The 16,592-nt window shown below is 41.7% G+C and overlaps 5 protein-coding genes and 1 long non-coding RNA gene across 8 annotated transcripts; 4 read left to right on the top strand and 2 right to left on the bottom strand.

The window, feature by feature from the left end:
* The first annotated feature begins 324 nt into the window (after positions 1-324).
* LOC108092371 (acyl-CoA-binding domain-containing protein 5) lies at positions 325-2,635 on the top strand. The gene is made up of 3 exons (XM_017191913.1): positions 325-673; positions 772-1,793; positions 2,254-2,635. Exon 2 carries the CDS (start codon positions 774-776, stop codon positions 1,743-1,745), a length of 972 nt encoding a protein of 323 aa, XP_017047402.1. The 5' UTR covers positions 325-673; positions 772-773; the 3' UTR covers positions 1,746-1,793; positions 2,254-2,635.
* On the bottom strand, positions 2,493-3,685 carry LOC108092374 (peroxiredoxin-6). Its single transcript, XM_017191915.2, has 3 exons — positions 3,344-3,685; positions 3,095-3,287; positions 2,493-2,851 (listed from the first exon to the last, which is right to left on the bottom strand). Exons 1-3 carry the CDS (start codon positions 3,615-3,617, stop codon positions 2,650-2,652), a joined length of 669 nt encoding a protein of 222 aa, XP_017047404.1. The 5' UTR covers positions 3,618-3,685; the 3' UTR covers positions 2,493-2,649.
* Positions 3,686-3,904: 219 nt separating this feature from the next.
* Positions 3,905-4,441, top strand: LOC108092375 (N-alpha-acetyltransferase 38, NatC auxiliary subunit). Its single transcript, XM_017191916.2, has one exon. It carries the CDS (start codon positions 4,021-4,023, stop codon positions 4,384-4,386), a length of 366 nt encoding a protein of 121 aa, XP_017047405.1. The 5' UTR covers positions 3,905-4,020; the 3' UTR covers positions 4,387-4,441.
* A 224-nt stretch (positions 4,442-4,665) lies between these two features.
* On the top strand, positions 4,666-6,229 carry LOC108092370 (geranylgeranyl transferase type-2 subunit beta). Its single transcript, XM_017191912.2, has 2 exons — positions 4,666-5,397; positions 5,533-6,229. The coding sequence occupies exons 1-2, from the start codon at positions 4,791-4,793 to the stop codon at positions 5,958-5,960; spliced, it is 1,035 nt and encodes a 344-aa protein (XP_017047401.1). The 5' UTR covers positions 4,666-4,790; the 3' UTR covers positions 5,961-6,229.
* Positions 6,230-6,295: 66 nt separating this feature from the next.
* On the bottom strand, positions 6,296-10,970 carry LOC108092531 (ectonucleoside triphosphate diphosphohydrolase 5). 3 transcript variants are annotated; one of them, XM_017192155.1, is made up of 4 exons: positions 10,739-10,964; positions 8,241-8,382; positions 6,934-8,063; positions 6,296-6,875 (listed from the first exon to the last, which is right to left on the bottom strand). In XM_017192155.1, exons 1-4 carry the CDS (start codon positions 10,766-10,768, stop codon positions 6,783-6,785), a joined length of 1,395 nt encoding a protein of 464 aa, XP_017047644.1. In that variant the 5' UTR covers positions 10,769-10,964; the 3' UTR covers positions 6,296-6,782. The 3 variants fall into 3 exon arrangements, with proteins under 3 accessions (XP_017047644.1, XP_017047645.1, XP_017047643.1); XM_017192156.1 differs by lacking the exon at positions 10,739-10,964 and adding an exon at positions 8,464-8,653; XM_017192154.2 differs by having other exon boundaries at positions 6,934-8,382; positions 10,739-10,970.
* Positions 10,971-11,670: 700 nt separating this feature from the next.
* On the top strand, positions 11,671-15,543 carry LOC122320008. The gene is made up of 2 exons (XR_006245444.1): positions 11,671-12,283; positions 15,416-15,543. It is a non-coding gene; the product is annotated as an uncharacterized LOC122320008 (long non-coding RNA).
* The last annotated feature ends 1,049 nt before the right edge of the window (positions 15,544-16,592 follow it).

The raw sequence follows: 16,592 nt of genomic DNA, 5'->3' as shown, positions 1-16,592 counted from the left end.
TTAAAAACCAACCCAGTAGAAACACGCCAAACACTTAAAAAACACAAATTTATACCACTGCATATAAGTCTATTCTTTCTAAACCATAGAAATAAATACTTTAAAAAATCCTAAAAAATAATATTATGTACAATTCGAGCTGAAGGCCTAAGTCGCCATTGCTCAACATCATTGCTAAATCATAATTTTTAATTATTCGTAAGCTCTTTATAAATAAATCCAAGGTTTTTAAACTATAGTCGTTAATCACGCTCTTTCCGCCCACTTCTAACCGCTCATCTATATATGCATGCATATCGATATTTTTGTTGCAGCCCTGCACACTCCCACACTCGCACACTACACGTACACGCTCAACGATTTCCAGAGAGAGTTTTCGGGTTTTTGTTTGGTTTTATTTGATTGCAACTCGAATTAAAGGCCAGCGGCGGGCGCAGCGCTCAACAATATAATTGCGAGTCGAGTGGCCGAGGTCGATAAGAAACAGGGAAAAGCTCTAGCCGACTCGAAGCTCAGAAGACTGGACTTCAGAACTCGAACTTTGTCACCCAGCAGCGCATCCGAAACGACGTCCAAAATTTATGAATGCCCATCAGGCGGAATCAATAGCGAACGACGACAAAAGGGGCCCGAAAATCCGTTTGCAACACCGCGGATTGCACACAATAATTAGGTAATTTGTAAGCGCCGTTCACCTGGGCTAAGTTCACATTTTGTGTATATCTTATCGATCGAGCGATTTGGCTAATCTTATGATTCCCAATCTTACAGGCATGGCGGCGATCGAGGAGCGTTTCCAGGCGGCGGTCAACGTGATCAAGGGTCTGCCCAAAAATGGACCCTATCAACCCAGCACCAGCATGATGCTCAAGTTCTACGGGCTCTTTAAGCAGGCCACCGAAGGAGGCTGTGATCAAAAGAAGCCCGGTTTCTGGGACATCGTGGGAAAAGCAAAGTGGGACGCCTGGAATGACAACCGGCACTTGAGCAAGGAGCAGGCCATGCAGCGCTATGTGGAGAGCCTGCAGGAGATTATAGAGACCATGTCCTTTACGGAGAATGTGCAGAACTTCGTGGGCAGCCTGGACGGTCTGGGAAACATAAGCCTCGATGAGCTGGAGCTGGTTTCCCCTGGCATGCGGGAACTGGCCGAGTCGCATCCTAACTCGCCCTTCCACTCGCGTACCAACAGCCCGCAGCACGGATCCAGTTGCAATGGTGAGGAGGAAGAGGAAGTAGCTGCTGCAGCGCCGCTGGCTTCGTCTGAAACGATAAAGGAGAATGGTCACAGTTCCGCAGTTCCCCTGACCAACGGCTATGGTCCCAAGTCCTCGAACTACAACTCACAGCACGACCCAACGCACAACTATACAAGCAACAGCAGCGTGGCCATTGTGGAGCCCTCTGACGACGAGTACGATGACCCCTACGACCTTAGCCACGAATTGACCCAGGCGATTGCTCAAAACACGGACCTGCTGCAACAAATCCAGGCGGCCATCACCCGGATGAACAGCGATGTGGGTGCCGTGCAGCAAAGGGTTCGCAGCCTGGAGCAGTCTGTAAATGAACTGCGTGCTGGACAGAAAGCTGCCAAGGGAGCAGCGGCACAACAGCGATCACTGCCCGCCTGGTGGCCCTTCAGGAACATCTCCCCACTCTGGTTCGCCGTCCTCGTCCTGTGGCCTTTCCTCGTGCGACGCTTTGCAAGGATTCTGCAGTCCACTCCGCAGCGCAGACACTGACGACGCGGAGCTACGATGGCGGAGGGAGGAATATGTGGTAGTTAAATTGTGAGTACAGTTAATACGATCTATACACAACTTATTCAGTTTAAAATAATCAGAAGCGCAGAATAATTTCTTAATAGCATCTTCATTGATAATTATTACTCCCACTTCAAAACAGTATGTCACGCATTTTCTTGTTTAAATTCAAGAGGAACACCGCAAAGATTCAAGACCACTGGGAACCTGTTTGCCAGCGAAAGCTTTTACATCATATATTTCTACTTATTTGCATTTCATTAACATATTCAAGAAAACGGTCAGTAAGCAAGCTGAGATTGTTGAATTTCGTTGAGCATTTGAGCAAGGGAAAGTGCTATTGCGTCTTATGTTTATACTTCTTATCAGTAATTACGATTTAAGTATGTACAATTGTATTTCAATAGTAAGGTTAGGCAATCACAAAGTTTTTTTTTATTAAATACTCTTTTTAAAAAATTAATCCAAATTCCTTTCTCATTTTCAGTTAACTTTGGTTACGGGCACGAGCTTGGTCTTTAGCTTTCTTCTATCCTGGAAAGCGCTTCAGTTATTGTACAGAGTTGGCCTTATTTATACTCTTCTAACCCCAGGGTTATCCAGTTGCAATATCTTTACCCTCTTTTTATACGTCTGTATGTATATTGAATGTATATTTATTTTGTACACAAAAATCGCGACCTTTTTTGTCACATTCCCCCATCTGATTTAGTTTTAAGTCGAATGTTTTTGGCACTTTTGTCTAGCAGGAGGCGAGTTTTAGCTTCCTAAAAGCGCCGGCCTGCTAAAATACGGTTGTAAGCGTATACTTTATTGTGCATTAATTTGTTATTAATTATAATTTTGTAATAAAGTCATACTTGAACGAATGCTGGGTTTATCTTTAGGGCTGAGGAGTTATGCGGAGGTAACTCTTTCCGGAGGGAACTTGGATTGTTTCTATGCCATTAGGAAAGAGCTTGGGAACATCTTCGGCTTTAACAGTTGGCAAAACCATGCACTTGCCGCCCTTTTGCCAATCAGCAGGCGTGGCCACGCTCTTGGTTTGGGTTAAATGCAAAGAGTCGATCACTCGAAGAATTTCACTGGAATGGATAAAAAAAAGGTAGTTCAACATTAAATAATACGACAAATAATAACACAATTTATCGGGTAAATGCTTTTTAAGTATACATTTTACATGGAAAGTAATATCATTTACAAAGCAATCATCATTAACTTTGTTATTAAAAGCTCTTACTACATTTACATGCACGATTTGTAAACACGAAAGAGATGATTGGTAAATGGTTACTATGGGATAGATGAATGAATATTATAATACCCACTCGAAGTTGCGTCCTGTGGTGGCTGGATATAGGATGGATAAGCGTAGCTTCTTTTTGTCATCCACAACGAAAACAGCGCGACAGGTTAAAGGAATGCCTTCGGCATTAATCTCGTCCTTGTCCAACATGTTAAACTTAAGGGCCAGCTCCCGCTTGTCATCCGCGATAATGGGATAATCGAAGCTCTCCAGCTCTGGAATCCGAAACTTCATAAGAAGGGTTCCTCATACGACGTAGAACAGAACTCACTGCCAAAACTCTTGATGTCCTCGATCCAACCCTTGTGCGATTCCACGGTGTCACAGGACAAGGCAATTGGCTTGACTCCACGTTTTAGGAATTCTGGAACTAAAGCCGCAACCCGTGATAATTCCGTTGTGCATACAGGCGTATAATCCGCCGGGTGGGAGAAGAGAATAGCCCAGCTATCGCCCATCCAGTCGTAAAAGTCTATTTTTCCCACATTCGTTTCGGCCGTAAAGTTGGGAAATTGATCGCCAATGTTTAATGCTTTTCCTGCCATATTAGAAGGTTTAGAAAATAAGGAATGATGAGCTTTGGATAATGCGAAACGAAATTTGCCGCAAAATTGAACTCAGCTGATTGCTCTAGAGTGACCGTTTAATCTTTAAGCTCAAGTCCAGAGTTGCTTTTTAACATTTTAATATTTTTCGCGTTTCGGGGCTCAAAAACTATTTATACTTTAATTAATAGATGATAAGTAATTGAACAATGAGTGTTTTACACTCATTACTTTGATAAATCCTTTAAAACAAGCCGGAACCAGTGAACCACATCACTGCCATTACATTGCAGCCCTGGTCTTTACACCAAGAAAACAAAAACATAGTAGTCAGTTAATAGTAAACACATATAAACCAAACAGCTTCTCGTGTTTATGCCAATCCCCCTTAAAGGAAGATATCATGACAGAGCTGAGCATCACTGGCCAGCAAGTGCTTCCACAAACGCCTCCCACGAATCCGGAACCCTTCAGGATCACCACAAATGCGCCGCACCAGATGAATGATGCCAGTTTAACGCCCGGAAGAAAGAAGCTTCAGAAATGGTTGGGTCGTGTGCTTCGTATCGTAATCACCGACGGCCGAGTCCTCGTTGGATTCTTTAACTGCACGGATCGGGATGCTAACATCGTGCTGTCCATGTGTGCCGAGTACTTGGTAGAGGGCCAGGAACCCCGACTTTTGGGCAACGTTATGGTTCCCGGCAAGCACATCGTATCCCTCAACATCGACGAACCCGATCCGCAGTCCAGTCTTCTAGTGCAATAGATATCAGCCTGTCTCTAAATTATTTCGTGTCAATAAAGCTGTACAAGTAAAGGTTTTCAATTGTCTTTTCTTAGTTTAAAACTGATACATTTTTAAGTGGTTTTTGATTATGGGAACATAATTAAGATTTGTAAAGTGGATACAAGCTTAGTCAATTAATTCTAAACTTTAAATATTTAAATTTAATTTATAATATTAGCTTTTAAAATAGTGATACCGTGTTTTTGGTCACCCCATAATCGACGCCCCAGCGATCAGCTGTTTCTTGCAAATGAATCAGCTGGGCTTGATTCTCTTTGATATTTGTTTGTTCTACGAACTATTCCTGCCAATTAATTCAGTTAATCAAGCGAAACATTGAGGATCCATTTCACGCCACACTATTCAATTGAATCCAATCAGCGATGGACTTCACGACCTTCGTAAAGCCCTCGAATGGCGAAAGTGGCGGTGGCGGCGATGCGAATGTTGGCCAAAAACTCCAGTTCTGGAAGCATGTGGAGTACATTGAAAACCATGGAAAGCAGGAGGACGACTACGAGTACTGCATGACCGAATTCCTGCGCATGTCAGGCATCTATTGGGGCACCACGGCCCTGGACATAATGGGTCAGTTGGACAGGCTGGACCGCAAGTCCATTATTGAATTTGTGAAGCGTTGTCAGTGCTCGACGACTGGAGGATTTGCTCCATGCGAGGGACATGATCCCCATCTGCTGTACACCCTGTCGGCGATCCAAATCCTGTGCACCTACGACGCCCTCGCGGAGATCGATTGCGAGGCGGTGGTGCGTTTCGTGGTGGGATTGCAGCAACCCGATGGCAGCTTCTTTGGCGACAAGTGGGGCGAAGTGGACACCAGGTTCAGCTTCTGTGCCGTGGCCACTCTGACGCTCCTCGGCCGGATGGAGCAGACCATCGATGTGGACAAGGCAGTTAAGTTTGTGCTGTCGTGCTGCAACCAAACGGACGGCGGATTCGGTTCTAAACCAGGCGCTGAATCGCATGCTGGTGAGTCATGATTTCTCCTAGTCAATATCATTTCAATTTGAATCGTTTTATTGGTATTAATCGTTTTTTATTCAAAAACACTGCCAAAAACGTTTAGTTCTTTCATAAAAGAATAAGAATTTGACTTTCTTTTAGGCTTGATATACTGCTGCGTGGGATTCTTTTCTCTAACCCATCGCCTGCACTTGCTCGACGTGGACAAACTGGGCTGGTGGCTTTGCGAACGTCAGTTGCCATCTGGTGGACTAAACGGAAGACCGGAGAAGTTGCCCGATGTCTGCTACTCATGGTGGGTTCTTGCCTCGCTGACCATTATGGGTCGTTTGCATTGGATTAGCTCCGAGAAGTTGCAGCAGTTCATTTTGTCCTGCCAGGATACGGAGACTGGTGGTTTCTCCGATCGGACAGGCAACATGCCAGACATTTTCCACACGCTCTTCGGCATCGGTGGGCTTTCGCTTCTGGGACATTCCGGCTTGAAAGCCATCAATCCCACTCTCTGCATGCCGCAATACATCATCGAACGTTTGGGTATCGAACCGCAACGATTGCCGCGGCCATGAGGCGATTTTGAGACAGCAGTAATAGCCAATGAATAGCGTATAATCAGATCAGAACTTTACTGTATTCCCACACAACCTCCTCTTAGTTTTATTTGTATAAAAGACCAAAATTCCGCAGCAGGAATATGTTATCCGTACTCGACGCCCCTTGCTCTTTATCTTCGTTGTGAATTTACACAGAATGTATCCCTTCGATAAGCTATTATTAATATATTTTGTATAACGAATTAGAATCAGCAATAAAGAAATATTTTATTTTATTACAGCAAGGCAGATGTGTTCTTAGTATTTTATTTTAATTTTCTATTAAAAATCAACCCGCCAAACTAAAAATATCCGTTAACATTTGATTTATTTGCAAAAATAATTAAACTAACATTTGCATATGTGAAAAACAAATTGAAATGTTCGCGCTAATAGTCTAGGACGTTATACATATTAGGTAAATACAAATCGATGTGTAAATTTATGTACATGAGGAGAACCGTGTAACACTAAATAGTTAAGAAATTGGCAAAAAATTGCTTTACGAAAATGGCGAATCACACAGAATTGGAATTACGAACTAAACGCTAAGTGTAGTCACCGTGTGGGTTAGCTTCAATTAGAGACAATTGAAAGGAATTTTACAGAGCACAAACAATATTAATCGACCACGTATATAGGCAATGTCCGAGTGTTTTTTTCGGGTTGGTGTCGGCGTGAGTGTGTGGTGAATTGTGATTGTAGTATACTCGATGCACGTCTAAGGCACTCTATAAACAATTTCAGCTAACAATCCTTTTAAAATGTATTCATCAACTACGGACTAATGGAGGAGCATTAGGAATTATTGAATTTTTCTTCGCTAGTCAGAACGTTGTATGCACAGCCCAGGGCCCAGGATATTTCGTGGCCATCTATCTTCTTGTAAAGCTGTAAAGAATTGAAAATTTAAAGGCAATGAACGCAAAGGTACTGGACCAAATCCTACCTTAATCTTCTTGCCATCGTTAAGGCCAAATCCTTCGCGCAGCAGCGTCGAGATAAAGGTGAGGTCGAAGCACATGAAGGGCTGCTCGTCGTTGGGAATGGCGCAGATCTCCTGGGCTTTCTTGCGATAGGCCTCCACTGTGGTCTCCCCTCCAGCCAGGGGATCGACCAATCCCGACTCGATGGCACGCTCGAAGTAGTAGCTAAACGCAGCCACCGCATGCTGCTTAAGGGTAAAAGGCTTTGGCTTGACCAGCGGCATCACCTTGCTCTTGACCAAATCCAGACAGACGTCAAAGTCCACAATGGGCTGCTCGGCACTGGACTTGCCGTTCTCCTTGCCGCTGACCTTGTACTGCACGTTGCCGTACGTCCACGTACGGTTGGCTATGATCGGATTTACACAGACGCTCTCCAGCACCGAATCCTCCTTCTTGTAGCCGTGCGTGAAGACGGCATGTCGGGCGGCCATCAAGCCGAGTCCCAGATAGCTGTGCGTGAACACATTGATCTTCTTGCTGGAGGTCACCACCTCGTGCATGTACTTATCATACACGGGCACCTGCTCGGGATCCGTGGGCGAGAAGGTGACCTGTGTGCTGCCGCCGCCCAAGTCCAAGGCAGCTGCCTGGTTGGTCTTCGAAAGACGGCCCAGCAGGAAGTTCACGGTGAACCAACTGAAGATGCCCTCGTCCGTGCCATCCATAATTTCCACGGCGTCCATGTCTACGCTGAACTCGGACTTGGCGAAGAGATCACGGACGGCGTTTAGAATGTTTTCAGCTTTGCTGGCCGGCAGAAGTCTCAAGCCTGCTGTGGCTTTCAAAACCAGCGGCGTGGATGACCAGTGCTCCTTGGGAATAAAGGCGCGCGCTTCATCCAGCAACAGTTTGATGGAGTGGGCTCCCTCCGCTGGATTATCGGCAAAGGAGCTCAAACCCGGCTTGCGCTCCTTGAACAGCTCCTCGTAGAGAACCAATTTGTTGTCTACGAAGCTGCGATTGAACTTGTAGGCCAATACACGGCTGCCCGTGGATCCAGCATCGATGATGACTGCAAATTGGACCTTACTGTAGCCGAACTTCGAGGCCAGGCGGGCCAGGTAGGGACTGGCATTTTCGGAGACAAAGCCTGCAGTGCCATCGGCGGAGTTTGGTTGTTTGGTAATCGGTTTTTTAGTCACAACAGGAGGCGCAAAATGAGGTTCCACATGAGAGTAGCGAACGGTGACGGTGGGGAAAACAGAGGGTTTGGTTAGTACGGGTCTGGAGGCAACTTCTTCCTTCACATAATACAAATGATACACACCGAACACAAAGAGCAGCAGGATGACGGAGACGACCAGGCACAGGAAGGATATTTTGAGCCCGCTGGGACCGCGGTTTCCAGTATTGCTGGCATTTGGCGAACCGCTGTTTTTCCTCCGCGGCGGTTTCTCATCCGTGGCCAGCTGAAAGTTCGAAAAATCATTAGTCTCGGTTGAGAAATCGGTTATTTAATAGATATTGTCGGCTTGGCTATTTGGGTCTACCAGCTTATATTCGTATTTCATGGCTCGTTCCGTTGCCTCTGCTGCCACCACGTTTATGCATTGCCGGTCTCTTGGTTGGAACACATTTCAGTTGTTTGCTCCTCAAATATTAACACGCTGGCTATTTGCTATCTCTTGAAATGTCAATGATTATGTTTCCATTTTCTTTTTTCAGTCTATGTGGGGTTTTATCGTTCGCATGTGCCAGGGCTGCAAAGGCAACGTCGATAACGTTGGCGAGGGATGCAAATTACCTTTGGCAACGGTATTGCCAATTATAACGGTTACTTTTCAAATGTACTCTCATTTTTACTTAAGAATATCGCATTTTACATAGATATTAAGAAAAACAAGAGGGTAATCTTTATAGACTAACTTTTAGTAAGTTATTGTGACAAAAAACGAAGATATCGCACATTTTTTTTATTTTGTTTCGTGTTGTTTATACTGAGAACCCTATTCATATGCATTACTAGAAGCTCGTATGGAACCCTATTCGAGAATATGCATCCATCAAATATGCATTAGCCCCACAAATTAATTAACACCTCTAGCTAACTGGGAAAAATCGGGCCTTCTTAAAGTTCAAAGTCATGCTAAATTACACATTTTGTTTCGGAGACCGCACACCAGTGTCCATTCAGCTAGAATCTTGAGGGCGGTCTTATCACTTAACCTTCTGGCGATATGACAATGATAAGACGCAATCAGTTTCGGCTACGACAGGCATGTCTGGAAGCCAACTAACTAGCAACAATCATAAGTGGGCCACAAAGCGATCTTTTAGCTTGAATAAATATTATTGTAGGGGCCGCAAACAAACCTGATGAAATTCCCATTGTTTAAACAAATGTTCCGCTATTGGTAAGTGGCTGACGCAAAAAATAACTCTGGAGTAGAAAATGTTATTTTTTAAAGCCAAACAAACTAGGAATGAGTGTATTAGGTTAGCAGTAATGGAGTTGACAGTTTGATTATATACTAATATCAATATTCTATTTAAAAGCGATTACATTGAGGGGCATTTAAAATTCGAAATACGCGGACACTAATTACACATTCAGGGTGTGAACTTATCGCATATGTTGCGAGGCGCACGCTACTTTAATCAATAAATCAATTGATAACTGGGTACGTTGGCGACTTTTGTGCCGATCAACAATGAGTAAGAAGCTAGCCATGAAATGCTTTACAGGCTTATCAAAAATGCATATTCACATAGAGGAATGCTCGGGTTTTGGAGATAGCTGTTGAACTGATAATTTTATTTCACCGCCTACCCGCTTTTAGCATCAGCTGGAGAATGTTTATTTTAAGATCATTGTAAATATTTCTTGGTTTCATTCAAAGCCATCTGTATTGCAGAAAAAAGACCTGAATAGTTGTTGCAGCCCATCTTTGTAATTTATATAATTTATAGTAATTATAGACCCTTATGGAAAACAGTGTATGGAGGGTTGGGTTTTATCTATTGTAAAAGCGGGTAGTTACTTAGGGGAACAACAAAAATAAATGCTGTTGCTTAGCCACTATCTAACGACTATCTACGTATGTGTCGGATACCAAGTATAGAGTACGTAGTCACGCACGAGGGTTAAGGCCACGTTAGCACTCCTGCACTCACTTGCAACCTGTTCCGGTTTTGGGCCATCCTGTTCGCCACCCACACAAGATGCACCACCTAACGATCTGATCGCCCCGAAAAGTCGGCGTGTGTATCTGTGTGTGATCTTTGGGTTCCGAGAAAGCAATTGAAAAAGTTGTCTAGCGAGATTTAAGACAACGGGTGCCAACTCAATTGTTGGCATTTTCTTTTTATCTTTTGCGGCCCACTAAATGACCTTGCGAATGAGGAGCTCGCAAAACCTGGCCACCCTAGCTGGTTTTTCAAAATAAACCGGCCGGCTTGGAATACTACAAATTAAAAACTAAAAGTCACATGCATAAATTAATATACGATTTCGTACCAGAAAAAATGAGCATTGTTTCCCAATCAAATTAATTTGCATAACGTTTGTAAAAACCTGCTTGACAGCGCGTGTCTAAATTTAAACAGCATGTAAAACACAATTTGAAATAAAAATTGGCACAATCGAATAGAACTTGAAACAATTATTTTGCGAGTCATTTGATTTTTTACTTCCGCGTCAAAAGAGCAACAAATTCGAGAATCTCTGTGTGTGAGATCTCGGCGGGAACGTGAGTGTGTGTTTGTGAGCGCCATGAAATTGGCATAAAATGTGCGCTTTTATTACCCCTTTAACCTTTGACTTACTTTTCTCTTTCGCACGTCGTTGTTCGTCATGTTGTTGCCGCTACTTTTTACTTAATTATGTAAATACGCTAGCGTTTAATTCGGTTTCGACTAATTCTGCGATCGCCGAGCGGAACGCACTAATGTCGATCTAATCTATGGGCGCGACTTCCGAACGGACAGAAAGCTAGCACAACGCGTTGGCGCTCGGAACGGAATGGCGTCTTATAAACTAAAAACAATTATTTACCACCGCTCACTTATATGCTGCATCCCTATCAGCTGTTGGCGGTTTGCGGCGTTATCAGCAATGCTTTAACGGCCACACTATGTGGGTTTTCAGGGCTGCGAAACACTCTATTGGGTTTACAAAAGAAGAATATTGTAGTGTATTGATAAGTAAATCCCTATATGTAAAGAAACACAAATCAAAAAGCAGACAAGCTATTAAAGTAAATTGGATCAACGATAAATGTTAAAATGTATTTTATTTGGGAATATGATTTGATGCACACACATATCATTTCGAAATCATTTTCATTTCTTTGTATTCCACTCAAATATTGAAATGATATGACATACTTATTTTAATTTTGATACGTTACAAATTTTTCTTAAGTTTTATCATATAAATAAATGTAGATACATATGTACATATTTGAAAAACATGACCAGTGCTGTGTTGTGATTCTAACTCCAGTCATGGCAGTTACCCAACACAGGACCAACAGCCGCACAGCTGTTACGACGCCTATCAGCTGGGCGATAGTTTTCCCAGCGGTATCCCCGCTGTAGATAACGGTACGACTTTCCTGCTCCAAACAAGTGCTGTTAACTAACATCACTCAAAGCAAAATCCCGCACTTAAGAGTGACCAGAGCAAAAAATACCTGCAAACCCCCCAAAAAAGAAAACATCGCGTTCTCGAGATTTTAACAACAAAAATACTGGGGCACACTCTCTGCACCAACACAAAACACGCAACTAAGTTTCGTTTAAAAGCCCCAACTAAAAACAATGCAAACGGAAACAATTAAGTGACCAAGTGGCCAAACGCGGCGGCGCCGAAAGCGAGCGCAGTAATTTTTCCGGATGAAATCGCGTTTTCGGGGAAACTTACACAAACATTTTTTTTCGTAAGCGCTCTCATGTTGTCTCCTTCGCACAGCAGAATTACTAGTTGCTGTGTGTGTGCGTGCGTGCGTTTGTGTGTGCCGTATGCCGTGTGTGTGTGTTTGTGTGAGTGACTTTGACTGCAGTTCGCGTACGTTTTTTATTAATACCACACGAAAACAACAACAAAAGTGATGGAAACTAAACATATTTAATCGCGAGGAGAGCAGAAATCGGCAAACGACAACAACAACGGCAAGGCTTTATTACCACCACCACGCAACAACAACAACAACAAATTACTATAGCCCATTGGCGACTGTTAATGTGTGTGAAATTGAGCGTATTTGTGTTAAATAATGTTTAAACATTTCTGATTTTGCACACACAAAACAATTTTGAGTTGAAGTCACCTGCAGAGAGAAACAATCGAAGCAAACGAAAACGAAAGAGGTAAGTGCAAAGTGAGACAGCCGCAATTGTTATAAACATAATGTGTCAAAAGTTCGTCATGTTGCTCACTCTCTGTCCTGGCGCTCTCTCTCTCCCGCCACGCCGAAAAGAAATTAATTTTGATATTTTCCCCAGCTTTTGTTGCTCTCTCTCTCTCTCTCTCTCTCTCTCGGCAAACTTTTAATTTTAATTTGCTATGCGCAGCGAATTCGCGCGCAAAGGCAGTAAAAAAAGAGGCAAAGACAGCAGCAACAACAATAAAGGCGAAGTAATAAACGTCAAAATGCCAGACGGACAATGCCGCCACTCGCTCTCCCTCTCTCTCGCGTGCTCTTCCGCTGTTGTGTGCGTGTGAGTGTTTGGGTTTGTTCGCTTTTTGTTTTTATCTATTATTTAAGGGTTTTTCCGTAAAAAGATTAGCTGGAACAGAAAAAAGTTAATAAAATGTATATATCAATCGTGTTGATTTTACAAAACAAAGTGAAAGACAAGTAAATGGCTTAAAATAGAATGCGAATGCTATAACAAGGGGAGAGAGCAAAAACGAGAGAGCAAAAGTCGCACACACACACACCTCAAACAAATTCTGATAAGAACAATTGTTAATTGTTTGAAAGCCGACATTCCAATAGTCCATTCGCCATTGCAGCCATTGCAAATAATCTAAAATTGTTAATATTATTAGGTTTGAGCAAACTCTGAGCCTCTTTAACTTCTGATGAAATAAGACTGTCATACGACGTCAGAACAATCCCATAAATAAATTTTGCACTGCGATTTCAAGAAAGTGAATTGGCAACACTTTTTAATCACCATTTAAATTTGTGATTAGGCATGGTCAAAGAGCTTAGTTGACTTTTGTGCGTACATAAATCTATAGAGTAAGCATAGTCACTCTAAAACATTTTTTTAAATAAAAACTGTACAATAAATTTTCTGAAATGAATTTTTTAGACTTCTGAACCTATTAGGTGTGAATGTAAGATACAAAACTTCACTCCTCTTGTGGAGCGAAGAAAAACATGCCTTCATTCACGTCCGCCGTCCGGGTACTTTTAAATGGATTTTTGAACCCACATAAAAAATAACCAAAAAAAAGTGCATTCCTGTTTAATCTAAAGATCCTTCTAAGCTAATTTGTTGTCTGGGAAGTTCTTTTGATTTTATTATTGAAATGAAGTGCGACGTCATTAAAATTACAAAACAATTCGAACAAAAGAAAATCGCTGAAGAAAAGAAGAGGAAAAACCAAGAGGAGTGTGCTCTTTTTCTTTTGTAATTCGCACGGTCCCGAATAGGAATTTAAATTTATACAATCGGCACTCTATGATCCACTTTTATGCGCTTAAAAGATGACATTAATGAATTTAACTAAATAAAAGTTTTTAATTTTTTATCTTCATAATCATCAATGAACAATGAACAAACTAAAGACGATCTTTAGCACTGTTAAGGAACAGAATTGTTTGCTGCTGGTTTACAGTGAAAAAGAGCGACACGCGAGACAGAGAGAGATATTTGAGAGAGTGGTTTCATTAAGTTTTGAGAGCGTAAGTGCGAGTTGCGTTTGGGTCGAAGCGAACTTGTTGGTTCCCCTTCAACGGAAATGTTTGACTTCAACGGCTGTTTAATGAACTATGTACGTATCTTACAGTTTTGCAATTGGGAAAGCGATAATAGCTGGAGGACACCATGTCGCGATTATCGAAAAAATTCATTCAGAATTTCCTATTTTAATTGCTTCATTTGCTTAATCACTGTTTTCCTAACTGTTGCAAAACGTTGTATCAAACATTCCGGTGCAGCGTGTTTGATCTAGCAATTTGGTTCGCTTGTGGAAAACCAACAAGTAGGGAGAGGGGAAATCATGCAAAACGTACCCAGAGAGAAACGTCGAGTAACGGTAAAGCTAAAGCTAGTACTTTTTGGATTTCGCAGCCGGTCGAACACAAAATCGTCGCGGCGTGTAAAAAATGTAAGCGAAAAAAGCCAAAGAAATGTGTAGAAAAAATATCAAAAACCGCGCCGCCCAACCGAAAATTTCCAATAAAATTCCAACTAAAGTGCTTGCAATCTGTTTATTTTGCATATAAGAAAAGTGTGTGTTTGTGTGCAATCAATGTTTTTTCCCTGTGCAAAGTTCAATTTCGTAAACGTAAGTTTAAAAAGTGAAGAGTGCAAATGAAAAAATGGAGCACATGTGCCGCCCCCCCTCTACCCCTTCTCGCTCTGTCTCGCTCGCTCGCTGGCGAAATTTCCAATGCAAATCGAATGGAAATCAACAGATCAAATACAACAAATTCGCTTTCGCAAATAAAAACAACAACAACCAGCTCGAAAACGGAACAGAAGAGGCTTGAAAAAGAGGAGAGCGCGAAAAAAGTGAAATGCGCATTTTTTATTGTCAATTTTTCAAACGGCACTTTTGGACCTGGACCGTGTGATTTCATGCTCTCTCGCTCGCTCACTCTCATTTTGTCGCACGATCGCTTGGTCACTCTCTCGCTCTCTTTGCTTTGGCTAACGGAACTGCCGTCTTCTTCTTATTATTATTTGTTGTTGTTAGGCAAAAGAAACGCCAAAAAGGAAAGGAAAAATTTTTTTTGAAGCGGTGCGTTGCCCTTTGCTGTTGCTCTTCCCATAACAACAACCACAACAACTAATGAATGAATGGGAAGCAACACAAACAACAACAGAGCAGATACATCGCGATAATTTTCTCGTTCATCTCTTTACGACGCTATGTACGCTACATTTTTGATTTTATATTTAACACCTGCTGTTCTTTCATCAACATTTATAAACGTGTATGTAATCAGTGCATCGGTGTGTGTGTGTTTGCTGCAATTGCGATCAACAGCTGTTGCTGGGAGAGCAAAAGAAAGAGAGCGCGAGATGCGAGAGCACGAGCGAATATCTCTACGTGTGTGTGTGTGTGTGTCCTTGCGTGTGGTTTTCTTTTGTGGAAATTTTGTTGTTGCAGCTGGAAGATCTTTTCCAAAAGAAGGGGGTTTTTGAAGCTTATTGGGTGGGAAACGCCTAATTTGTTGGTGTACAACATGTCGAACTGTTTGACACATTTCTTTCAACTATAACTATAAGCACTTTAAAAACCCGCTTTGATACTTGCAGCCAACTTTATTATTAAAATCGCCTCAAATACAAGCAATAACAAATAAAATATAAAACCGGAGAGTAAAAAGTTCAACATTTAGTAAAGAAAAACAACTTATTAAAACACTGCATTAACAAACTCGTAGCCATTAGCTTTAACAAACGCATAACAATTTTGAACAGAACTTAGCAAGCCTATAAAAGTACGCCTTCCAATAGTTATTATATATACACGCATTATATACATATGCATATACATAGCCATAGCACATAAAACATACAAATATATACATCGGTCGAAGGGAATTAACAAACCAAACGGGAATCGTAAGAAAGATAGGAAGTCGTGGAAAAAGTGCGTTATACTCTAACGGTGCAATCAAATCTTAATGTAGCCAAGCGATATTACAGCTACACCAACATATACCGTATAAATATAAATATATATTTCTTACATCCATCAAATAAAACAACCATTTTTACAATCCGCAAAAGTTTAAACAGCTTCAAAATCAACCAACGCAATTACTTTAAGAAAATTACTTTATCGGTAAATAGATAAGAATAAAAACGAACTTTGAAAAAAATTGCAAAAAAAAGCAAGTGCAAATTACAACAAATTATTCTAAATATTAATACAAATGAAAATTATGAGAAATTTCCAATATTAAAATCAAATTATCCTATTATTCATAGGTTTAAATAATGAATAACAAATTTTATATATGCGCCCCAAGTGCTTAATTAAATACAACAACACCACACAACCAAACAAGATTAAAAACTATGTAAAACAACAACAACCTCAACAAACAGCGAATCGAGCAATATTATCAATAATAAATCAGTAAATTGTTAAATGTTAAAATTGAAATTTAAACAACGCTAGCAACCTGCCAATAGCAACAAATAAAACAACAAAAACAACAACTAATGCGGTGCCCAAAAAACATCGGCAACTTAAGCATCCCACAACACGGAGAGTCAACAGAAGAACCCCAAGGAGTCGGGTATCGAGTGGGGCAGGAACAAGGATACACAGTTTTCCCTGCAACGAAGTCCAGAGGCCTTGGATTAACTCAACGCCCATTTAGGGCGGAAGGATTTCCTTCCATGAGTCACCCAACTATTGCAGCACCGGCAACGATTAGATCCTCCATATGGATATACACATGAAAAAACTAACTAAGCCACG

The sequence above is a fragment of the Drosophila ficusphila genome, unplaced genomic scaffold (assembly GCF_018152265.1).
Source record: "Drosophila ficusphila isolate 14025-0441.05 unplaced genomic scaffold, ASM1815226v1 contig_412, whole genome shotgun sequence".
Taxonomy (NCBI): domain Eukaryota; kingdom Metazoa; phylum Arthropoda; class Insecta; order Diptera; family Drosophilidae; genus Drosophila; species Drosophila ficusphila.
The sequence above is the reverse complement of the archived record's forward strand: the minus strand, read 5'-3'. Positions and strand labels throughout refer to the sequence as shown.